Genomic DNA, 17,783 nt, shown 5'->3' on the forward strand with positions numbered 1-17,783 from the left:
TCAACAACGAAGTTAGACTTCTTCAGTGTTTGGCCAAATGAAAATGTCTACCTGAGAAAAAGGGAACTTACACAATAGATTTATGTTTATGTTGATCGGTACAGTAGGTTATGTTTATGGAGGGCGGGCTGTGGTTCAGGAGGTAGAGCGGGTTGTCCACTAACCGCTTTGGATAAACCATCGGTGGTTTGATCCCCGGCCGGGCATGTCGAAGTGTCCTTGGGTAAGATACTGAACCCCAAATTGCTCCCGATTGGCTGTGCCAGCAGCACCCTGCGTGCGGTGTGTGAATGTGTGTATGAATGGGTGAATGTAGGCACATTGTAAAGCGCTTTGGATAAAAGCGCTACATAAATAGATATAAATCTATTTTACCATGTTTATGTGTATTTCAAGCCAAGACAGATGGTGTATAAACTTTAATACAGACAACGCCAGTAGGAGCTAATCTATAACTGAAGGGTTACTGTATGGATTAATTTGGTCAAACATTTGAATTAGACGCGCAAAACAACAGTAAAGCAAACTCTGGGCCGACCTCTGCACGCCGTATTCAAACGGAACAACGTTCCATCACACTTGTGTTGATGGACCCTCTGGTGGAAAAACCAACATTAGCACAGCCTGACTGCATTATCTTGTAACACTGTTTCTCTTTGAGTGATTGGCAACATTAGCACAGCCTGACGGCATTATTCTCTAACATTGTTTCTCTTTGAGTGATTTGCACGTTTGTGCTGCGCATTCTTCACACAAACAATCCAGGCCGATTCCGTTCAGATCAACACACCATTTGTTAAGCTGTTTCTAACTACGTTCATCACCGTTGGCACTGAAAAGTCCAGCTGCTGCTGCTGCTGCTCTTGGTATATGACAGCATCTGCAGGCTTAAACGCGCATTTAGAAGAACAGAGCGAAGGTGGAAAATCGACCCAAATGTGTGCATTATTACTTACATATGAGACTTGTCAATTTTGATTTTTAAATCCTGATTTATTCAGGGAAAGTCTTTTAACACGCTACATCATCTTACACCCGACGAAAGTAGCCGAAAATGTTTGGTGGGATAAAGTACAAAACTAAAAGAAAGTGCGACTTGAATTTGAATTATAACTGGAAGTTTTACAAAAACTTCACGTTAGTTTAAATGCCGTGCTCAAGCGCAATTCGACAGTAGTTGCTGAGGAAGGAGAGAGTGTTACTCCCCATCCGTATATCCTAGCCTAGCTGGTCTGGGGATTCAAACCAGCCACCTTCCAGTCATACTGTAAGTCCACTTCCTACAAAAAAAACAATAATAATCATATTAAAGAGGTTATATTACTGCTTAATCAGCCGAAACCTGCCTCAACAGGTGTTCACTCCTGCTTCCTCAACTGCCAACTGGTTGTGTCACTGTTTTGTTGAGAAACTGGTATCAAATCTAAGATCCATCCTCCTGTTGCTCTAGCTGTAGCAGCCTACTTAGTGAAACTTTTTGTTGTGTTGTTTTTACCAATGCTTTTGGATTTTTATGTTTGTATTTTACATGTTTTGACCCCAGGAAGAGTAGTCTCCCCTTTGGTGTAGACTAATGGGGATCCACAATAAACAATAAAATAAAATAAAAACGCATTTTGACGATTTCCCTGGACGACCTGGATGGATGTCATCTAGGTACATCACACACCAGACCTTCCTAAAGTTGACGATTCACACTGCCTTCCTCCAAAAAGTTACAGTATGGGGGGTATGGTTCCTAGATGAATCTCTGGTGTAAATACTTCTCGAGTCGTTTCACAGTTGTATTGCTGCGTTTCTCAAGACTGGAAGAAAACAAAATCAACCCTCTGGTCTCTGTTGATCCAGACTTTCATAGCTACAGGCCTCCTGGACTTCAAAGCCCAACGTTTCTCTGTCCAAATGTTGGAGAATGTTCAAAGGAGCTCAACGCAACTCCTGGAGGTGCCGGAAAGAAAGGACAATTTCGGGCCCATTTTTCATAAACCCCCATAACTAGTGAAATAGTTCTTCTCATGGTCACCAATGATCCCCTGAAGAATGCAGGTTGTGCCAAGTGTTCCGTGTTAGTGCTGCCTGACCTCAGCGTGACCCCTTTGACGCGACTAATCGTGTTTTTGGTCATTGGTCGATTCATCCATTGGACATCTGACGTCTTGTGTCCTGGCTCTCGTTTCACCTGTGAAGCATGAGAGGTTTCCAGACTCGCCTGGAGGTTCACTTCCCAGGCCAACGTCATGTTCTTCTTACTCCTTTGGCTGAATTTGTCGGCATAACTCAACCTCCTTTTGCTGCTAGGCCAGCCATCTGTCCGTTAAACTTTGTGGTTTCACTTTCAACTCATTTCCTTAAACTAGATTTTAGAACCAAAATTAGGTTACTGCTGTTGCCTGGAAAAACACATTTTGTCTGCCCGTCCTTTCACTCCGTATGTCACAAAGTCTGAATATCGGAATTTAATAGTGTATCTTTGATGTTTAAACCTTGGGCAACTTACTAAAAAAGTAGGTTCATTCAGGTTTTTACCAACTTCAGAACACTGCAAAAATTAATTAAGTTTGATCTCTTAACGATAGAAATGCTGTGTGATTTTGTAGCATCTTGCTTTGACTACTGTGATGCACTCTACGCTGAAAAAGTTCTCTGCAGATTGTATAAAATTTGTTTTTACCGTTTGTGTTGTAAGTAGTGCTATATTAATTAAGCTGTATATATTTATTATTAGTCTTTTAATAATCCTCACTACCGGCATGTGTGACAGATGTCTGGAACACACATGCCACTGGATTCCACAATGCATATGGCTGACACACACACACACACACACACACACACACACACACACACACACACACACACACACACACGCCTTCTTTACCAACTGCTGACGATATCATTTTTATTCCCATTCCTCATCGCTGCTGCTCTAAATATGTCTTCAGTCATCTCACCAGCAACATCTGCTGCCGTGATGGCCTTTGTCACTGTGGCTGATACCTGATAGCCGACAGCAAAAAAAAAAGCGCAAAGTTCATTTACAAGATCTCTATAAATGGTTCTGTGAAAGAGACAGAAACATAACACTAATAATGACTGCTCTAATGAGCGTGTGCGTGTGTAAATGTGTGCTTTCATGTTCGTGTCTGGCTATTCCAGGAAGTACTCGAGCACACTGCGAGGCGGAGAGAGGGGCTGTGGCATGTGTGCGAGAGAGGCACGGTTGAGAAGCAGCCAGTAGGGGAGCGCCGCGGAGGCTAATGTTACCGTCTATTGTTTACCACACACATCCTTTCTCCTTCCACCAGGGCAGTTAGCACTCCTTCCTTCTCCCCATCATGGAAGTAGATCAAAGCGTTTGTTTAAAAGCTTCGGATTCCCCGGCCAGCTGACTCAAATAAGTCAATTTGCAGTGAAATACTCTAGTGTGTAGATAATTATGACTGATTAAAAACTGCAATTTGGATCTGTGAAACTGCTGATTTGCCACGTTCCCTCATGCAGGCTTCAATGCAGAGATAGACATATTATGCAGCAAACTACAATAAACAAACGCACTTCCCCATCTTTTGAACGGGGTGATTTATGGCACTAAGGTAGTTTTGTAGGTCAGAAAGATGAGCGTGAGACCAGAACAATCACTGGTGCCGTTTTGCAAGCAAGCTTGGAAAATCTGGACTGGGGAAGGCGGGAATATTAGTATCATTCCCCCTTAAAAAGGAACATCTTTGTGCCCTTGAGCAAGGCATTAAACCCCCCAACTGGGACAGCAGAGTGGCAAACAGATGCACTTAGGGGCTGCAGATGGAAAAGAGCTTGTAGCTAAATCTGGAGCAAAGCATCTTTTTGTTCTCGTTTGAGAATAATAACGTATTTTTGTAAATGGTACCTGTTCAATAAACCCACTAAACTAAACTAAACTAAACTGGGTGACTCCCAGGTGGAAACAGAATATAACTGTATAGCAGAGTTTGTCACAGGGAATTGACCTATTTCACAGCAGCCATTTTTGTGTCTAAAATGCAGGAAGTAACACAGGTGCAAGCAGAACATTAATGAGGGTTTCTTTCCAACATCCAATCCATTGAGGTGTTCCAGTGCCGGGGCCCTCATTAACATTTTGCCTGCACCTGTGTTATTTCCTGCCTTTTAGATAGCAAAATGGCTGCTGTGAAAAAGGTGGATTGCCAGGAAATAAAGCATGCGTGCTCTTGGTGAACCGGGAGTAAATCTAATTTGGAAGCTTTCAGTCCACCTCAACACAGTACTGCACAGTACTGCGTTAGTTGTGTGTAGTTGTACTCTACACACAACTAATGCAATATGACTATGACTAATGCTTTATTAATCTCTAAGCCTCTGGTTCTGCTGCGAGTCACAATATCAGAATTTAAACGACACAGATTAAAACAGAGCACATTTTAACCGAGATTTGACCTCGCTTCTATCACAGGAGCGATAAAAATCTATTTTCCAACCTAAGATGGGTGGATAAAAACTGTGCTGAAAGCCTGATTTGTGGAAAATATGAGAAACCAATATAAGCACAGTTACCGACGATTTCTTCCTTCCTGCTTCAGCACTGTACCAGAGATTTTCATCCGCCATTTATTTTCCCATAGACATTTCGTAAAATGCTTATAAAAACAGTTTTACTTGTTCAAAGCAAACGGTTCAGATATATTTACAATCAGGTGAGACCATAGAGAACATTTTCGCTCAGACCAAAACTTAAAAAAACTATCGAAAAAACATTTTTTTATATTTTGGTCAGAGTGAAATGTTACTGTATGTGGTCTCTCTTGTTTCTAAATATATCTGAACCGTTTGGTTTGAACAGGTAAAACTATTTTTATACGCACTTTACGAAATGTCTATGGGAAAATAAATGGCGGATGAAAATCTCTGGTACAGTGCTCAAGCAGGAAGTGACGTTCCACTTTGGCTCTCTATATACAGTACAAGGCTACACTCGCAACGGCTTGGTGTAACAGAGGGACAGCGGAAGGCAGAGGACACAGACAACAAAGTTTCAGATACGCTAAATCTAGAATGTGTTTAGGAAAATTGTAAATAAAAAAAACCTTGATATTAATCAGTCACATAACTATTGATTAATAAAGATATAAAAATCAAGGTTAGAACGTGGCAACTCTTACTGCAAACATGGCTGCATATAAGACGTACAGGATTTGCTTATGGCAGTCTGCAGTGGCTCCAACTGTCAAACAGAGAGTGTGAAGGGACAATAAATAAATGTAATTAAATCAATGTAATTGCTCTGTTGAAGATGCGTCGTTCCCATGTCAGCAGGGCTTTAATCATGAGGAAGTAGCAGTTGTCACAGGACGCGCTCATTATCTAATCAAATGGTTTGTTACAAACGTGTTGCAGCCTGCTGAACAACACTCCATGCCAACACCAGGCTGATCAAACACACTCAAAGACACACAGTACGTACAAACACAGCTCTACATACTGTATGTGCACAGTAGAGGTAGACTCAGGTACAATCAGTTTGTTAATATGGGCCTTTTAATGTGTGTTATGGGCGAGACAGTAGCATCCACTTCAGGTGTTCAGGCACTTTCAATTATGGGGGAAAAGACTTAATACTTGCAGTTTTATATTGTCACATAATATCAGCAACTTCAGTGTTTGACTTGAATACTCATATTGGTTGAATCCTAGTCTACAGTATGTATGCAGCGCGGGAGTGGACACACACACACACACACACGCACATGCACGCACACACACACACACACACACACACACACACACACACACACACACACACACACACACACACACACAGAGTTGTATTATTATGCTCCTATCACATGGGCAAAAAAGCAAAAGGGGCAGTTTCTGCAGAAGAAGAAAAAAACGAACCTTGCGAGAACAAGTTGTGCTTTCCACATCAGAGCATTTTTGACGATGGTCATGAGAAACGAGCCGTCGACGACTTGACCACGCTTCAGAACTCGTTTGCCTCCCGCTTGCTTTGAAGGTGTAAATCATGCACTGTTAGTACATGTGCTTTTGCGTAAGCCTCTAGATTATTTGAGGAACCGAACATCTAAAACACGGCAAATCTGACAAGTCCTTAATTGACTCTGAAATGTATCGACCACAACTTAAGCTTTCAAAACAAAAGAAAAAGCTCTTAGAAGTGTCTTCGTGTGCGACACATCTGCAAAGCGGCAGCATAATCGCAGCACATGCGCAGGGTTTGTGTACTGTAAAGCACGGGCACCGATTGAGCACACAGGCCCGCATGTCTTTGCGTCATACGTGATCTGTGTCGTCGGAGTGGCTGCTCTCTCCTCAAACATGCCGGGGGCCCGCCCTCCATTCATTCAGCCAATCAGAAGGTAAACATCGTGTTTGTTCGGCTTCCAGGGCTAAAGAGCGTACAGATCACGACTTTGAAGTTTATCAGCCCACTTAAGAGCAACATAAATCCGCGGTGGAGGCGGCCGCGGGGTGGAGTCCAGTTGAGTCATATGGCTGTCAGGCTCTCTGTTGCATAATCTGATGAAGAATTCCTCCATTGTTTCATGGTCATTGTAAAGTATGTATACTGTGTGGTGTGATAAGGATGAGGGATTTCCTTGGAAACGGGTCATAGTCAAAGAACTCGAGCGGGTAGATCGATGTTAAGATAACAGTCGCGGTGTGCGAAGTTCAAGTCTCGGTCAGAGCCTTGAAGCTGCAGCCAGCCCCTATGAGTCAACCCGATGAGGTTATCCACAGCATCTCTCGTCCCACCACAGTGGAAGATGTTAAGAGAGAGAGAAGACTTACTTGCTCCAGCTTGAAGATGTGCTGGTTGAAGTAGTGCTGCAGACGCTCGTTGGCAAAGTTGATGCAGAACTGCTCAAAGCTGTTGTTCTCGTAGTCCTCGAAACCAAATATGTCCAGCACACCGATGGAGAAGATCTGAGGGAAGACAAAATAACCCAACGTGAGGTTTTTCATTGCACACAGTTGGAATTTGCCTTCCTGAAATTCATCGATCGAAACTTCCAAAAGCCAGTCCAGGAGTTCTATTGTGATGAAGTGTTGGAATGTCTTTTTCTGATGTCCCCGCTTTGCCTTGTCCATTTAGATTTCAGTGATTTCCTGCACTTCCCAGAATCGTTCCCCCCAGAGAATGGCTCTGACTAGAAAAAGACACCACTAAACAACAGAATTCACCTAGAAATGCAAGGTACACTGCCAATAGTTGTTGTTGAAGTGTTTTAGGGTGGATTCCCTTTAAGATCATCCATAACTTTAATGGCAACCATCATATGATTTGTATTCTTGCCAACCAGCTGTGTCAGGGTACTGGGTCCATTTTCCTTCTTTCTTCAAATGATGGAAATCTCATTTTAGAATGAAATTCTTCAAGTAACTTAGATATCATGGCTGTCAGCGTTAACATCCTAACACAATTAATTGCATTTCTACAGTAATGTACAGTAATGCATGCGCCCCCCCCCCCCCCCATGTAATATTAACATGCAATTAAATATGAGATTAAGCACAATTAATTACAGAAATTTTTGGTCACAGCTCTATTACATTTTATTCCAAAATAAGTCCATGTGTCTACTGTCTGTGCAGACCTACCTTGGTGGTCTCCTCCAGGTCTCTGTTGTTGAGCAGAGCGTGGTTGATCCTGAAGACAATCCAGTCAAACAGAGCGCTGTACAGAGACTTAGCCATGGAGTCCCGCACTGTCCCGGCCTGGAGAAACACACACGCACGCACGCACGCACACACACACATGCACACGCAGACACACACATGCACACGCACGCACACACACACACACACACACGCACACAGACACACACAGTCCTTTGTTATTGCTGCCTTGGCCACGTCTCAATTTCCAACGTTTGATTGAGGTGAGAGAAATATGAGGAACACAAGCGCTAACATCTCCAGTATCAGAGGAAAGACGCTAACCAAGAATTAGCATCATGCGCTGCTGGTGTGTTTCGCGTTATGTGCTGCTGCTGGTATGTTTTTTTTGGTGACGGGTCTTTGCTGTCAGACGTCAGACGTCCCGCCACAGACAGCAGGCTCAGACCAACCAGATCAGTTTCATCTTTAAATCACTTCTCACAGCACTCTGGTATACAGGAAAGGATTGTTTATCTTCTTGTATGTCCGGTTTTATCCTTGTCGTATTCTTGTCTGTCTCCTTTCTATTTTATTTATCGTTTTATTCTCACTGGCAAAGTGCTATACTTATCATTTAATTATTTCTGCAGTGATAGAAGGTCAAAGAGTCATTTGTTAAGTGACTCCTATTACCTGAGACAAGTGCAGACGTTATTCCTGTGTTAGCATCCTCAAGCAGAAAGTCCCACACATCTGTACCTGTTCAAGTTGGGCCTTCTTCTATTCCGTGTTCCAGCATTAAAAATTGACCGATAATTTAGACCAATTGCAGACGGACATGCTGGTTGAGGTGCTGTGTGAGGAATTCAACGTGTTCAGCCAGCAAGCCCTGAAGCCAATGCAGCATTTCGCGCACAAACGATGTGGAACCTGCCATTCCCACAGCAAGCATCCCAAGGCCTTAAATCACAGCGAAAATGTTGTCTGGCTCAAAACACCAGTGACATCAATAATAAACATGATGGTACCAAAAACAATGTGCTGGATAAAGTGTCCTCGTCCGAGGTGGTGAAAAGGAGGCTAGTGAGGACATGTTTGAATGACTTTGGTCACGGGTTAGTTTAATTTATATTCTACGGCTTTTTTACATCGACATGATCCCAGACTGTTTCCCCGAGCATCTCTGACGCTGGCTGAAAAACATCACATCCCAGAAAACGACAAAGAAGCAGAGAATCTGGAGAGATGACACAGCCATTATGACTTCAACAAATCTCTTGTATTGATATTCTACCAAAACCTTGACACAGGTGGCAACACCACAGGCATGCTGGCACCCTGTGCCATGTCACGGCACACACACGGCACCCTGTGCCATGCCACGGCACACACACGGCACCCTGTGACATGTCACGGCACACACACGGCACCCTGTGACATGTCACGGCACACACACGGCACCCTGTGCCATGTCACAGGACACACATGGCCGGGCCAATGTTCAAGTCATTAGCCAGCCTAATGCGCATTAGAGTCATGTGATCGGCCAATGGGACCTTTTTCACAGTGGCCATTTTGTGTCTAAAAGGCAGGGTAAACACAGGTGCAATCAACTCACTAATTAGGGCCCCAGAACTGGAACACCTAAATAGACTGCAAGTTGGAAACCCTAATTAATGTCTTGGTGCAAATGTGCTACTTCCTGCCTTTTGGACACCAAATGGATGCTGTGAAAAAGGCCTATTCCCCCCTACTGTGGCACAGAGATTATGGTCTGCCAACCTCCAATGGATGAGGCTACAGTGAGTTAGCCTTTCACTAATACGCCTAATGGAAATATTAGCGTGAAGGCAAGACGATATTCAGATTTATATATATATATATATATATATATATATATATATATATATATATATATATATATATATATATATTTAAAACATTGAGAGGAAAATAACTTTAACAGGAAGAAGACGACAAAACTCACTACAAAAATTTCCCTGAGGTTTTGAATTAGAATAATTTCCGTGGAGGCCAGGAGAATGTTGTGACTGGTAGAGCAATATTTATACTGAGACCACCCAGCCTGCCTGCTGCCAAAACAATTACTACTGGCTGTTTGTTCATATGAGATGGCTGCTAAATATCTAATGACCATTATGAGGATGTTGCTGTGTTTTACTGATGGGAAACATGCACACTAAATGTATGTACTTAAAGTCTCCTGGAATCATTTGTGGTAAAATAGTGTTTAGGCAGTTTCTCTCAGTGAATATTTAAGGAATCTGACCTGGAAAAACAAGACAATTACTGGCTGTTCGTTCATATGAAATGGCTGCTAAATATCTACAATAATGGCCATTATGAGGATGTTGCTGTGTTTTTAACGATGTGTACTAAATGTATGCACTAAAGTCTCCTAGAATAGTTTGTGGTAAAATCGTGTTTAGGCCGTTTCTCTGAGTGAATATTTCAAGCATCTGACCTGGAAAAACAAGAGAATCACTCCGACCAAACTCACAGTAGTGGGAGGCAATGTGTGTGCAGGGTGATGAAGCTGCATCAATCTTTATTTAAGTCACACAATGTAGTGTGATGCCACGGGCACATTTCAAATGAACTAAATGTGTGCAGGACCATTTACATGTCTACAGTTAAACAGCAGTTGATTCAGACTGAGCGGTGTGTTGCACCACGGCTCCCCTGTGCCTCTCACATGGCTCTCATCCACAGACCGTGACCTGTTTGTTTTCAGAGAGGGGGGTCCCGGAGAAAACTGTACCGGGACTTGAGATGCCTTCCCTCCTCTCTAAACAGACTGAAGAAGTGTGTGTACACGTGTGTTAATGTCTGTGTGTGTGTGTCTGTGACTATGTGTACACATGTGTGTTCATGTGTGGCCACAGATGGAGAGAAGAGGAGATCCGGCGCTGGTGCTGTAAACAGTGCCGGGTCTGGCCGGGGAGCCCCGGGGTGCAGGGGGGGGTGCTGAGCTGGCACTGTGCCTTCAGTTTAACGGCCCAGTTTATACATCATTTATTTGCACATTTTAAAATGATAAAAGTGAAAAACGCCATGCTGTCTGTCTGTCTGTCTGTCTTCCATAGTATGGGTATGGCAGAATCAATCAGGGTTTCCAACTTCCATGATTGGAAGTTGGAAACCCTCATTAGTGTGTTGCTTGCACCTGTGTTTACCCTGCCATTTCCACACAAAATGGCCCCCGTGAAAAGGGTCTACTATTGCAGATGGTCATGCACTGGGGACTAGTGTCTGACGAATTCAACTAGTCCAGCCAGCGAGCCTTGTCACTGCGCTTTATTTTTTCCACAAACGTGTCCTTTTTTCGTCCATATGAAGCTGCCAAAATGTGTTTTCCACAGCAAGCATCCAATGGCCTTAAATCAGAGTGAGCCCTATACGCTCGCAGGATAAAGAGGCTTTTGGAAAACATGACACTAATGTGTCCTGGTCCGAGGCCATAAGGACATTTTCCGATCACCTGTGGGGTCTTTGATCATCGCTTAATTAATATCATATCCTGTGGCTTTTTTTTTATATACTGACATGATGATCCAAGACCTTGTGAGCTGGGATGGAATGAACAGAGCAGCACACAGCTGGGATCCGATGGACAGCTGTTTGTGCAGATGTTGAATATTGCGTACTAGTCAAACTATGTGCTGTGTCAGCGCTGCCTGGAGAAGGCGGTCTCACCTCGGCGAGCTTGTACGGTACGATCAGCTTCTCTCCCACAGTCACCGTCTTCCGTGTGGTCAGAGCCTCAAACAGCATCTCTTCCTTCACCTAGCCATGAGAGAGAGAGAGAGAGAGAGAGAGAGAGAGAGAGAGAGAGAGAGAGAGAGAGAGAGAGAGAGAGAGAGAGAGAGAGAGGAAATGAACGAGGGAAAACACCATAATCCTGTCAGTCACATAGGTGGATGCTCGCCTGCGTCCTTACAGCACCGTGACTGTAGAGATGGAACGATATGAACATTTCACATCACGATTATAGTGACCAAAATGATCACGGTTATTATCAGTATTATCACGGTTTGTTAAAATGTGCTGAAAATGTTCAAAAAGTACTAATACACTCACAGAAATAATTTCACCAAGTTTTATATTGAAAACTCAGACCCAAAAAGGATGGATACACTCACTGAAATCATTTCTCCAAGGCTGCACGTTTGCATCTGGGAGACGGTTGCCAAGTTTGGTTGATGATGAACGGTATTTACCATGTTTTTCAAAGCACTGTAATCATGGTAAGACGGTTTTAATGATAATGAAAATTTGAAACGGTACGGTCATCATATGGAATCTTATCACGGTTATCATTAAAACCGGTTATCGTTACATCCCTACGTGACTAGAGAATCGCCTGTCTTCAAATCGATATTGTCGCTTATTTTGCCCCAAATGAAATCGGACACGTTGCAATAGCATTCTGGGAGCCTTTCTTCTGGCCAGTGTTTAGGTACATGAGGGGTCAGAGGTTGGAGATGTGCTTTGATAAATGGAGCGAGACTCGTGGTCGTGAGAACATAGAAACATCTAATCCTAGTTATTGACTCAGTGGGCTGCAGGTCCACACAGTCCCATAAACATCCTGTTAGTTAATGTAAGAGAGCAGGGAGAGAGATATGGCAATTCTGCTCTGACACAAGACATATCCAATTACAAGGAAGAAAAGCCATACTTTTCAGCGTCTTGCTTCTAAACTGCCTGCTCACTCGAGCTAATAATCCACAAAGAAGTAATTCTCTAACGCTAAAAAAACATATTTCTAGGTATTATCAGTGCAATCTATACATTATATATCATAAACATTAGGCTCTATATGTGAATGTGTGTTTATTTGGCAAAAGGGATTCACTACTAAAGGCTTGCAGGAAATTAAGTTAAGGAAGCATTTAAGCATTTAAGGAAAGAAATTTGGTTGCAAAGAAATGGACATGATATGTCATAAAATGACCCTTGTGAATTAATAATGAAATAATAAAGTGATATCCTATCTTATCCTATTTGTAGTCAGTCCTGTATCATCTCTAATCAGCACACTAGCAGTCATTATGAAAAACAAGGGAATTCAATATAACCCCATTCTAATGCATATGGTCGACTGGTGTTAGTGTTAGTTCACAGTCAAGCATCCGAGAGATCAGTCATATTCATTTGTCTATCATGGAGTTATTCACCCAAGATGTTTGTGCAGCTGCTGCACGTGTGGGCTGGACATATTCTGAGTATTTCAGTCTCATTAGTGATTGATGCCTTCCAGGGTAAGAAATTCACCTCTTTTTTTCTCCAGCGGGGATTTTTTCACCACCTTGATCAGATTTTGAGTGGAATTTTGGTCCTTTTTTTTTTAAAGGAGAAATTGTAATGAAACTGTGAAATAATGCAATTGTGTTGCAACATAGCTTTTTATGCAGTGGTTTGTGTGGGATGGGATGTGTTTCTTCTGCTGGCTGTGTACTCTCTTGTTTTTTCATTAAAAACCACTCGTTTCTCACCCAGCCAGAACACACTGGAAATAAACACTGGGTCATAGGCTAACGCTAGGCTACGGTGGACCACAGGGGACAGCATGTCCCCATGTGAGTATTTATGGGTATTCTGACTCATATTAAAAAGACAAAAAAAGACATTGAGACTGGTGGCTTGTTCTTCTTTTCTGATGTGAGTATTTGACAAAACAGTGAAAATCTGGAGGGAGAAATGCAAAAAAGGTCGCACCTCATTATAATTTCTAATTTTGAAGACTTTAAGGGGCAGTGGTGGCCTAAATATTAGACAAGCGAGCTCGTGAACGGAGGGTCGTCGGTTCAATCCCCGGAACCGGCCCGAATAAATCTGGGTGGGGAAAGTGAAAAGGCAGCACTTGCCCCCTCCCTCATTACCACCACTGAGGTGCCCTTGAGCAAGGCCCTTGACCCCAACCGCTCCAGTGGAGCTGCTCAGTGGCCAGCAGATCAGACTGTGGTTGTACTGGTCAGCTTCCAGGTATGAATGAGTGTGTGAATGTGAACAGGGTGCTCCTCAAAAAGACAGCATTGCTCTCAGTGTATAAGTCACTGTATAAATAAAAGGTAAAAAAAAATATTTTTTGCACCAAGCCCATCTTCTCTGTGTCTCTGTGTGCTTGTCTCTCTGCACCAGTGTGACAAGAACCTGCACTTACATCTCAACCATCAACTCCTCTCCGCCACACGATCACTTATATATAATCTGAGAATGGGGAAGAGGAGGTTTTTACGCCTCCAGTGTATTTATAGAAGGGTGATGAAAGCAGAAGTGATGTAATTAAACGCTCAGATGCAAACCAAAATTCCTGACCAAACCAAAATCCCTGACCGTGCGTCCACCCCGATACCCAAAACGAGTGCTTGCAGAAACGTCTCGGGCAAACGTATTTCACTGTAAACATGCTGAACTTATCCAACGAACAGAATACCTCCCTGCATTCCCTGCGTAACTGCACTGTATAATCTTTTGTGGATTATCTAAACACTGCAAATATGCTAAATTCCCTAGATGACAAACACATTTAGTCACATGTGTGCAGTGATTTAATGTCAGTGTTTCCGGTTCCAGTGCGGACGCCATCTCGCCGTACCTCCAGCAGTTCGGAGACTGTGGGCAGCACCTCTGGGTTGCAGATGTCGATGGAGTCGTCCCTGTAGGTTTTCCTCTTGTAGCGGATGTTGCCCAGGTGGAGGATGGCCGACAGCAGGGAGAAGATCCTAAACAAACCATTCAATCAGGACAACAGATGGCTTCTCTTTGATTGGAGACATACTGTGGGAGTTCTGTCTGTACAGTTACTATCACTGTGCTAATGCAGATTTGACTGAAATACAATGTCATCAAATCTGGGTCGGTAGTAATGATGAATGTGTGTGTGTGTGTGTGTGTGTGTGTGTGTGTGTGTGTGTGTGTGTGTGTGTGTGTGTGTGTACGCGCCCTTTCTCTGGCAGAATATAGCTGCAGCTTCGAGGTCAGAGGTCAAAAGCGTGCCGCAGCTGTGCGACAAAGGCCCTCTCGTTGGGGTAAACAATCGCTAAATCTGCATTTGAACTGATACGACAGAGTGAATGTGTTTGGCTGTGAAGGAGGCTGTATATAAATCAGTGGCCGTATGAAAACATTTACTTTTTGTCAACAAAACGTATATTTTTATATATTTAACGTGACTTTTATGTTCATGTGTTGTCTTTCTCCCCAAGACAGATCGCCCCCTAGGGACTATTAAAGTTGATCTCATCTTATTTTACAGTATCTATGTGTGTGCGTGTGTGTGTGTGCGTGTGCACGTGCATGCGTGTGTATGTGTGTGTGTGTGCGTGTCACTCACTGCTTGCGTGTGGCAGGCAGGAAGCCCACCATCTCCATGGCCAGCTGCAGCCGCTCAAAGTCGTGCTTCAGGTCCTCTCCTTCCACTGTGAAGCAGTCCTGCAATCACAAAGAACCCGGGTGTCATCAGGCTCAACACAACAGCAGCCATAAACCACGGCTTCACGCTAGTAGACAGAAGGCCTCGAGGACGGACCCCCTCTCTCTCTGCTAAAGAACATGTCGCTAAAGATGCGTCAAGGCAGTCATTAACGACTGTTGACGTACACGGCGCGCACAAATCCTTTTCAAAAGATGTATACAGTGTGTCCGACAAAGAGGCTTAAAATAGTTCCTTTGTTTACTTTGCAGCTGAACCCAAAAAAGCCGCCAAGTGTCTCTGATTGATGCAGAGGAGATAAGTGAGTGGTACTGACAGAGGCTCTCATTATGGAGCCTGGGCTAAACAAACGGGCCACACCGTGCATCTCAAGAAGACGGGCCTGGCCTGGTGAACGATAGCATGTACATGTTCTGCTCGTCTAGTGGAAAATCCAGGGCCTGGTGGTTCTTCTTCTCCCCGGTCCTGACCGTGGAACAAAGGTGCTGCTGAGAGGAGCAGCAGTTTTAATGAGCGGGTTTATAGGAGCGATGGAGGTGGAGATAAACCAGAGGACAACAAGACAGAGGAGGCGGCCATGTTTGTTTGTGTAGCTGGGAGGGTGAGCATGCAATGCATTGACAAACACGCGTGTGCACGTCACAGACACGCGTGTGCACGTCGCAGACACAAGCACAAATTTAGACATTACAGTACGCATTGTGTTGATGAGCCCTGCAGACAGCAGTTGTCACCCCAACTTAATTGGTTAGTTGTAGCTGAAAAGATTCCCTGATGTTCCATATCACAAATCCCATTGAAAACAACACTCATCTTTTTTTCCCTGATTTTCCACCATTTTCTCCCCAATTATACTTGGCCAATTTATCCCCATGCTGTCCTATTGGCTGCCCCGGGCACTGCTGCTCTACCCTCTGCCGATCTGAGGAGAGCCGTAGACTAGCACCATGCTTCCTCCCGACAGATGCGCAGTAGCCAGCCGCTTCTTTTCACCTGACAGTGGGGAGCTTCGTCATGCTACGCAGGACGTAGCACGTGGGAGGATCACGCTATTCCCACCAGTTCCCCTCCACCCCGACTGACCAGAGGAGGCGCTAGTGCAGCAACCAGGACACACATACCCCCAATCCGGCTTCCCACCCTCAGGCACGGCCAAATCGTGCCTGTATGGACGGCCGACCAAGGCGGAGGCAACTCGGGGGTGCGAACCTGCGACCCTCGTGTTGGTAGGCAGGGAACAACACTCATCAATTCATTACTAAGGGCAAAGCGCTGTTACATGGGAATAACATTGGAACCGAATGCTTTTCATTCTTTAAAATGTTGTTCTGATTAGTAAAAGGAACCGAATGCTAAGGTTTTCCAGCCTATGGGAGAGTAAAAACGTGTGGATTCGCTGTTACTGTGTGACGAGAGCGAGGGCTTTTTCCAGACTAGGAAATCTGTGCTTTGATATACAACCCACACACACGCACACGCACACGCACGCGCACACACACACACACACACACACACCTCTAATGTGCGCATCGGTATGGCCCCATTCCACGATGGCTGCCATAATTATCACATACCAAGACCACGGAAAGACAAACACTCCAAATATGAGAGTCTCTTAAACCTGTGTGCCTCCTTCCTCCCTCCTCCTCCTCCTCCTCTCCTTTCATGGTGGAAACTTCACACCGGCCTATTAGTTACTCGCTCACATTTCCAGGGACGGAAACCTTTCAAAAAATGCAGCCTTTTGCCCATTTCTGACCATAGAATTCATCCCATTGACACTAAGGGTAGTGAGAGAAGGTGTTTGAGGTTCCTGGGTGCTGTAAATAAATAAACAAGATATTTTAAAATGTACACTTTCGCCCATTGCTGACACCTCATCCTTAGCTGTTCAGCAGGTCTGTTAAAAAAAACATAGTGAAAAAACGAAATAAACATTTTTCCTTATTTCCTTTATAGTCACTTTTCTATGACCAAACAATATGGAAAATCACTGCAATATGGAAAATCACTGCAGAGTTCACAGCAACTGCATCATGCAGCTCATACGATGGTTAACAATAAATATATACAGGTCACTTCCTGGGAGACGATAGGATGAGGTGCATAATTAATGAATTTACCAAATGTGAATCAAGAAGCAAATGACTGTGATGATATATACAGAGGTGGAAATTACTCAAGCTCAAGTACGGTACTCAAGTACTACTTCAGTAGTTTTAGGATTTGTACTTTTTTTTAAGTTTTTTTTTTTATAATGCTATACTTTTACTCTTATTTGAGTAATTAAAATAATAGATATTCTACATTATAAGTACTTTTAAATGTACACTGAGTAAATTCAGATTTTTCTTTTGCCCACCGCACTATGTACTACGTACTATTTAGGACACCCAAACTGGTGGCTGGTGGTTAGTGCTGTTAATTTGAATTTTCACTTAAGTAACAAGTACTTGTACTTGAGTAGGATTTGTCAGTATTTTTTCCACCTCTGGATATATATGACATACTTGTAATGGGCAAAAGGGGAAAGAAAATAAGACACCTTATTCCCCCCACAAAACAATCACAAGACTTTTTTGATCATTGACTTCATACAACCCCACTATTTTCATAACGGCGAGTCTGTTTCGAGTCAAATCAACTCAATAGCGCCCCATCTGGCGGAGTCAAATCTAACAAAACGGTATATCGGTATATATTTAGG

At 43.5% G+C, this 17,783-nt stretch overlaps 1 protein-coding gene across 1 annotated transcript in view; it reads right to left on the bottom strand.

The window, feature by feature from the left end:
• The window catches only part of LOC310791352 (unconventional myosin-IXAa-like), a 158,988-nt gene that overhangs the window by 51,959 nt on the left and 89,246 nt on the right, over positions 1 to 17,783 (bottom strand). The window contains 5 exon segments of the mRNA XM_083653039.1: positions 6,808 to 6,942; positions 7,618 to 7,734; positions 11,335 to 11,424; positions 14,240 to 14,366; positions 14,978 to 15,075. Coding sequence (XP_083509165.1) covers positions 6,808 to 6,942; positions 7,618 to 7,734; positions 11,335 to 11,424; positions 14,240 to 14,366; positions 14,978 to 15,075 — 567 coding nt within the window.

Source organism: Poromitra crassiceps, assembly GCF_964638095.1.
Source record: "Poromitra crassiceps genome assembly, chromosome: 16".
NCBI lineage: Eukaryota > Metazoa > Chordata > Actinopteri > Beryciformes > Melamphaidae > Poromitra > Poromitra crassiceps.